Source organism: Carlito syrichta, unplaced genomic scaffold, assembly GCF_000164805.1.
Source record: "Carlito syrichta isolate Samal-C Ts95f unplaced genomic scaffold, Tarsius_syrichta-2.0.1 Scaffold303182, whole genome shotgun sequence".
Lineage (NCBI taxonomy): Eukaryota > Metazoa > Chordata > Mammalia > Primates > Tarsiidae > Carlito > Carlito syrichta.
In genome coordinates this window covers 107213-115432 of record NW_007247278.1, presented here as the reverse complement: position 1 = coordinate 115432, position 8220 = coordinate 107213, and the positions used below count along the sequence as shown (strand labels likewise).

Sequence of the window (8220 nt, the reverse complement as noted above, 5' to 3'; positions counted from 1 at the left end):
AGGATCGCTGGAGCCCAGCAGGTCGAGGCTGCAGTGGCCGGGAGCGGCCACTACACTCCAGTCTGGGCGACAGAGTGAGACTCCAACTCAAAAAAAAAAAAAGAAGTGTGTATGACTTTTTAAAAGATACTCTTAAAAGAATAATTAACAGTAAATTTGCAAATTCTGTCTGAAAATATTTAACAACTGATGTTTACAAAGTTTTGTATGTTTTTTACTTTAAAGATGTGGGTTATAGTTCAGGGTTAGGTATACAAATGTTCATTATGCAGGTGCCCTTGTGTATTTTTTGAATAATTTTGTTGAGGGGTGTGGGGATTGTTTTTTGTTACAGAAATCATTCCAGACTGGGACAAATGCACGTCTAGATGAACGCATTTTTGCTATGTGTCAAGTGAAAAATCAGCCCTTGGTTTACCTAATGCTCACAACGCATCCTAATTTGTATAGAGTCGACAGTCTTTCAGATGAGGTAAAACCAATTCCTTTTGTATGAATTTACTTTAATGTTTATGGGCCTGAGCATACTACATCCAGTGCAGAATGAAGAATGGTTTGTATATTATTTAAAGTTTTTTATTTCTTTGCTAGGTCTGTATAAAGAAATTTTGATATGGGGAAAAGCTCCTACAATAGTGCCTTCATTTGAAGTTTCTAAAACACAATCTCTAGAGCAGATCTAAAAATGAGGAGATTGTCAGACTAACTAGAGCAATTTGTTGTTTTATCTAAAAGGAGTATTTTAAGATTACATCTGAAGACTGCAGCTCAATGTAATACTTCCTTAATTAAAGAAAAAATATCTGAGTTGTAACATTTGCCTTTGATATGAAATTCTTCAGAATTTACAAGTCACACAGATGAAAATGTTAAATTATAATCTTTCTAAATTTGTGATTAAATTAAGAAAAACATGTTGGGAGTAATATTTTGGTTACAAATCTTTTAAAGTTTTAAGTATTTAAGCTATGTTTCTTGTGTAAAGCAGAAATTGCCTGTGAAATTTGAGATTACCTTTTATCAAATGGAAAACTGTTATAATGTTTTTAGTTTGTATTACAAAATTGATAACTCTAGTGTAATTCTGTTTGACAAGTTCAGTTAACTCAGTTTGCCTTTTTCTCACAGTACAAAATAACAGAAGAATAATAAATAATAAAAAGAAAAAAAATCACCAAATAACATAAAATATAAATATATCACAGGCTGGGCCAATGGTTCACGCCTATAATCTCAGCACTTTGGGAGGCCAAGGTGAGAGGATTGCCTGCGCTCACGGGTTCAAGTCCTGCCTGGGCAACTTGGCGAGACTTCATCTCCACTATAAATCAAAAAATTAGCCAGGCATGGTGGTGCTTGCCTGTAGTTCCAGAAGGATCGCCTGAGCCTATCAGATCGAGGCTACTGTGGCTGTGAACATGCCACTGCACTCCAGCCTGGGCAACAGAGTGAGACTCCAACTCAAAAAAACTCCAAAAACATATTGGTAGTGTTGTTATCAGGACTCTTTTGGCTGCAAGGAAGTTTAGTCAGGAAAGTGGACTGAAATGGCACTCAAAAACAAACCAAAGGAAAGGCAAGGGTAGAGGTAGACTCAGAATCTGCCAGGATTCAGAGACTCACTTTGCATGAGTTTCTGGTCATCCTTCTCTCCAAAACTGGAAAACAGAGCCACTGATAGTTTTCCCTATTTACCATCTGAGGAAGACAAAATTCTCTTTTTTTCAGTTCGTATTAGGAAACCTGTAAAGGAAATTTCTGATTGGCTCCTTTTGGGTTATGGTCTCACTTCTGCTTCCTACATTCCTCAAGGCCCAAGGTCTTAAAATACTGTGATTAATAGCCCCTACCAGGCCAGGCTAGATGACTCAGCCTATAATCCCAGTACTTTGGGAGGCCGAGGTGAGTGGATTGCCTGAGCCCGTGGGTTTGATACTCACCCGGGCAACTTGGCGAGACCTCGTTTTTACAATAAATAAAAAATTAGCCAGGCGTGGTAGCACGCACCTGTAGTTCCAACTACTTGGAAGGTTGAGGCGGAAGCCGGAGCCCAGCAGTTTGAGGTTGCAGTGACTGTGAGTGTGCCACTGCACTCTAGTCTGGGCAACAGAGTGAGACTCCAGCTCAAAAAAAAAATGAAAAAAAAAATAGCCCCTACCAAAGCTATATCCTCATCACAGAAGTGCAAAAAACAGTTCTGTCACACAATGGAGAATGTAGGAAGGAGAGATGCTGAAAGCACAGAGCATAAATGTCCTCTATAGAGGACATCCTTTTTTCCTGCCATGATTTTCTATTCTTAGTTTTAAACTTAGTTGTGGTTATATAGTTTGAATTCTGATGTTTATGCAGTTTTGAACATTAAATGAATTATAGTAATATATATAAAGCTCTTAGAACAGTGCTTGGCTATGGCTATATTACACTTGGTAACAGTAGATAGCTATTATCATTACTCAACCCACCATCATTAGCATCATTATCAAGACCATCATCATAATTCAGCATATTTCCATGTATATGTCTTCATTTAAGATTTTTTTTTTTTAGACAGTAGGATTTATTGAGAGGACAGAAAAGCTCCTACAGTGGGAGGGGACCCGAGGGGGTTGCCCTAAGATTTATTTTTTAATGACTTTATAAGTTTCATTAAACCATTCTACTATTATTGGACATATACATTGTTTTCACTTTTAACCATCTATATTTACATATCATGAACATTTCTAGACTATACCCTTTGGTAGGTCTGTATTTTACTTCCTCTCATGGATGAAATTTAATTAAGTACCTGGTTTAAGTAGATATTTCTGGTCAAAATGAATAGTTATGAATATAGAAAGGTGTGTGTGTGTGTGTGTGTGTGTGTGTGTGTGTGTGTATTGTTTCAGATAACCACATTCTACTAGATCATTGTAAATGAGAAACTTCCATTTCTGGTTTTAATAAATGTCCATTTGAAGAGAACTATTAAAATCTCATTTGCATTAGGCCATTTCCCTCCCTCAGGATGTGAGTATGACACAAGCCAAGCATTCGGATCCAGTCAGAGCCAACTTAAGAGATTTCCGCTTGAATTTTGAAAGAAGTATTCTCATTTCTTATTTTTTATTCCCTCCCTATTTCTCTAATAAACTTCTTATTTTGACATAATTTAGACTTAAATATTTTTCAGTTGCAAAATATAGTATAAAAAGTTCTCATTACCCCTCACTCAATTTTCCCTACTGTTAAAATTTTACAAAACTGTGATATGTTTGTAGGAAACAAGAAATCAATGCTGGAGCATTATCATTAACGTTACTTGGATTTCACTAATGTTATTTATCTCTTCAGAGTACAAGATTGTATTTATTGCATTCTTTTTTAAAACACTAGATGATATCAGAAGCATATTTGGCAAGTGGGTGTGGTGGTTCATGCCTATAATTCCAGCACTTTGGGAGACCGAGGCCATAGGATTGCTTGAGCCCAGGAGTTTCAGAATACCCTAGGCAACATAGCAAGACTGCTACCAAAAAAAAAAAAGAATGAAAAGAAAAAAAGAAGAGGAGGTTTATTTGGCTTTATTGAGATTCATAGTGGCTTTGTTAGATAAGTGATCAATATCTTCTTATATTTAAATATGAATAATTTTGACTTACCTAAGTGTGATCCAAACTCTTGGATGTAATATTCATTTAGCTTTTTGTTGTTAATTATGACTTAATATTACATGTATTTGGAAGCTTTCATCTTTTACTTGATTCCTCAGGGAGCACTCAACATCAATGACAGAACCATACCTCAGCCTCCTATTCTTCAGCTTTCAGTGGAGAAGCTGAGCAGAGATGGAGCTTTCCTCATGGATGCAGGCTCTGTGAGTAGTTTCACTTATCCTGACCCTTCTCACTGCATACTACTGGAGTGTACTACCATTTGGTTTCATTCCCCTTAATGTCTATCTTCTGAACAGATTATCTCTTTAACCTCTGTGTAGTCATGTACCCCATAATGATGTTTTAGTCAGTGATGGACTATTTATATGATGGTGGTCCCAAAAGATTCTAATATTCCTAAAATTCCTAATAAAAATTCCTATGCCTAGTCTTTCCTATGCTATTCTTTTTCAAATCATTATTTTAGAGTATGCTCCTTCTACTTTAAAAAAAAAAAAAGTTGGGCTGGGTGTGGTGGCTCAAGCCTTTAATCCCAGCACGTTGGGAGGCCAAGGCAAGAGAATTGCCTGAGCTCAGGGGTCCAAGACCAGCCTGGGCAACTTGGTGAGGCCTCATCTCTACAATAAATCAAAAAATAAACCAGGCATAGTTGTGTGCCTATAGTTCTGGCTACTTGGAAGCCTGAGGCGGAAAGATCGCCTGAGCCCAGCCAGGTCGAGGCTGCGGTGGCAGTGAGCATACATAACACTGCACTCCAGCCTGGGTAACAGTGTGAGACTCCAACTCAAAAAAAAAAAGTTGGCCAGGCTCAGTGGCTCAGCCTGTAATCCCAGCACTTTGGGAGGCCGAGGCAAGTGGATTGCCTGAGCCCACAGGTTCGAGACCTGGGCAACTTGGCAAGACCTCATCTCTAAAATAAATAAAAAATTAGCCGGGCGTGGTAGCATGCACCTGTAGATTCAGTTACTTGGAAGGCTGAGGCAGAAGGATCACCTGTGCCTAGCGGGTCGAGGCATGCCACTGCATTCCAGCTGGGCAACAGAGTGAGACTCCAACTCAAAAAAAAGGAAGTTGACTCCTTGAGGAAGTATTCCAGAAGGCATTGTTACCATAGGAAATGACAGCTCTATGCATGTTAGTCCCTGAAGACCTTTCAAGAAAAAGATATGGAGGTGGGAAACAGTGATATTCATGATCCTTATCCTGTGTATGCATAGGTTAATGTGTGTTTGTATCTCAGTTTTTGGGGGACTTTGGGAGGTGGGTGTTTTTTTTTGTTTTGTTTTGTTTTTTGAGTTGTAATCTCACTTTGTCATCCAGGTCCACTGCAGCATGAACCTGCTGGGCTCAGGCAATCCTTCCATCTCAGCCTTTCAATTAGCTGGAACTACAGGTGCATACTACCATGCCCAGCTAATTTTTTTGATTTATTGTAGAGATGAGGTTTCACGAAATTGCCCAGACTGGTCTCAAACCCCTGGGCTCAGGCAATCCTCTCCTTGGCCTCCAAAAGTACTGGGATTACAGGCTTGAGCCACTGTGTCTGGCCTCTCAGTTTTTAAAAACTGGTATCTCAGTTTTTAACCACAACAACAACAAAATCCCAAAACAAGAAAATGTCTAAAATAAAGAAAAGCTTATATAATAAGGACATAAAGAAATAATACTTTTTTATGGCTTAAAATGTGTTTTTTATGCTAAGTGTTATCAAGAAAGAGTCAAAAAGTGAAAAAGTTTATAAAGTACACAAGTTGACAGCAATATAGTAATATGCTGTATAGGTTGGTAGCCAAGGAGCAATAGGCTATACCATTTAACCTAGATGTACATGGGAGGACCCCCCAAATACCCAAAACTTTCTTTATAAAAATGTATGTATTCATTCTTATATTCTTCACCTTCAGTCACCTTCAAAGCATTCTCCATTTGATGCAGTACACCTATCCAAAAACTTTTTTAACTCATCCATTTTGATGCCTTTTAAAGTCCTTCTGCCATTTTTTGTTTCACCTCTTCCACATCATCAAAATGTTTCCCTTTGAGGACTTTTTTCACTTGAGGAAACAAAGAAAAAGTTGCTCGAGTCAAGATAGGGGAAATAGAGAAGGTGAGGCATGGGGATCATGCCATTTTTGGTCAAAAACTGCTGAGCACTCAGTGCAGCGTGGGCAGGTGCACTCGTAAATCATCATTGTGAAATGGGCAAATGCGTTGAACGAATCTCCCAAAAAAAGTTCACTGAAGTCGAACGCTGCTTCTCACAAAAATGCTAGCTGGTACACAGATGCTGATGGGTTCCTAGAACACTAACCTAGCAGGGGAAGCCTGTACTACCAGGGGCCTGCCCTTTAAAAAAAAAATTCTGGTTTGTTGGGGGTGCCGTACCCCCTGTATAGTAGCCTATACTATCTAGGTTTGTGTGAGTGCACTGTATGATGTTTACACAATGATGAAATCACATAACACGTTCCTTAGAGTCTATTCCCATTATCAAGCGACCCATGACAATATATTTGTGTTACCCATGTTCTTACTCCACAGCCTCCTTGCTTCATGCCAAGCATAAAATATCTCATCATGATAAATACTAATTACTATTAGTTCAGTTAAAGGCTGTACAGTCTCACAAAATATACTTATCCTTTTGATCTTTTCAAATATACTCAGTCAACAGACTCACCTTATGCTACATCTGAAAATAATTTTATTCCTGTCTCCAGGTACTGATGCTTTGGATTGGAAAAAATTGTGCACAGAATTTTCTCAGCCAAGTTCTAGGAGTTCAAAGCTATGCATCAATTCCACAGCCTATGGTAAGACTCTTTTATTATAGTGATTATTGTAGACTTACAGGACATTTCTTAGATGGCAAAAACTTGAATCATCCATTTTGAAATGAGAAAATAATACTAAACATTTTTTCAAAAGAGGAAATATTCCTACAGATTATGTTTTCTTCCAACTGAAAATACCCATTTTATGGCTGGCTGTTTGCTTGATTTTGTCGCCCAGGCTGGAGTGCAGTGGCATGATCGTTGTTCACTGCAGCCTTGATCTCCTGGGATCAGGCAAACCTTCTGCTTTAGCCTCTGAGTAGCTGGGACTACAGGCACAGGCCACCATGCCTGGCTAATTTTTTGATTTTTTGTAGAGACGAGATCTCACTCTGTTGACCAGGCTGGTCACAACTCCTAGGTTCAAGCACCTTCTCGCCTTGACCTTCCAAAGTGCTGGGATTACAGGCTTGACTCACTGCATCCAGCCCCTATATTATGTTTTAATGGCATTCTTGAGGTTACTTTGGCATACTTATGTGTCTAAGACAGTATACTATTTTGTAGAGAAAACAATTACTTCAGTTAATGACCAAAAAAAAGCAGATGGCTTTAAATGGCATGAGTAGTGAGGGCTTTTTTGTGTGTGTTTTTGGCAAGTGAGTTCTTGTTCTTTTTCAGAGTTTTTTAAACTGCTGCTTTGAAGAACTTGTACCTAGCAAATGATTGGTGGTTAGTGTCAGTTGCGTTAATATTGATTATTGAAGAAAGTAATAATGTACTGTATTACTAGCTGTATGATCTTAGACAAGTCATTAAATAGCCTCATTTGTAAAATAAGAATGCTCTTGCTTATGGAAGATTAATTGAAATAATACATGTGAAAGCACTTGTTAAGCTTTATAGCATTTGGACAGTTTTCAATCATAAAGTTAGAATTAGTTATAATAGATGGTCTTAGCTGGGCTTGGTGGCCCAGCCTGTAATCTCGTGCCTTTGGGAGGCTGAGGTGAGTGAATTGCCTGAGCCCGTGAGTTTGAGACCCACCTGGGCAACTTGGTGAGACCTCATCTCTACAATAAATCAAAAAATTAGCCTGGCGTGGTAGCGCGCGCCTGTAGTTCCAGCTACTTGGAAGGCTAAGGCGGAAGGATCGCCAGAGCCCAGCAGGTCAAGGCTGCGGTGGCCGGGAGCGGCCACTGCACTCCAGTCTGGGCGACTGAGTGAGACTTCAACTCAAAAAAAAAAAAAAATAGATGGTCTTATTTAGTGTTACATTTTTCAGTCCCTACATCTACATTGTATCCAACTTTATAATATATGGGTATATTGCTTTTATTAAGTCAGGGTCTCACTCTGTTGTCCACTCTGGAATACCGTGGCACAATCACAGCTCAGTTCATCACAGCCTCAAACTTCGAGGCTCAGGCAGTCCTCTCACCTCAGCCTCCCCAGCAACTGTGACTACAGGCATGTGCTACCACACCCACCTATTTTGAGTTGGAGTCACACTCCATCACCCAGGCTGGAGTACAGTGCCATGCTCACAACCACCCAGCGTCGACCTGCTGGGTTCTGGCGATCCTTCTACTTCAGCCTTCCAAGTAGCTGGAACTACAGGCACGTGCTACCACGCCCCTCTAATTTTTGATTTATTGTAGATACAAGGTCTCGCCAAGTTGCCCGGGCTGGTCTCGAACCTTTGGGCTCCGGCAGTCCACTCGCCTTGGCCTCCCAAAGTGCTGGGATTACAGGCTGAGCCGCCAAGCCCAGCTGTTCTTTTTTTT

General features: G+C 39.5%; 1 protein-coding gene across 2 annotated transcripts in view; it reads left to right on the top strand.

The window, feature by feature from the left end:
• Positions 1–8220, top strand: part of SEC24A (SEC24 homolog A, COPII coat complex component) — an 82711-nt gene that overhangs the window by 69187 nt on the left and 5304 nt on the right. For both annotated transcript variants that reach the window (XM_021712319.1, XM_008057998.2), the window contains exons 19-21: positions 335–472; positions 3755–3859; positions 6380–6472. In XM_021712319.1, coding sequence (XP_021567994.1) covers positions 335–472; positions 3755–3859; positions 6380–6472 — 336 coding nt within the window. The remainder of the gene's footprint in view (positions 1–334; positions 473–3754; positions 3860–6379; positions 6473–8220) is intronic.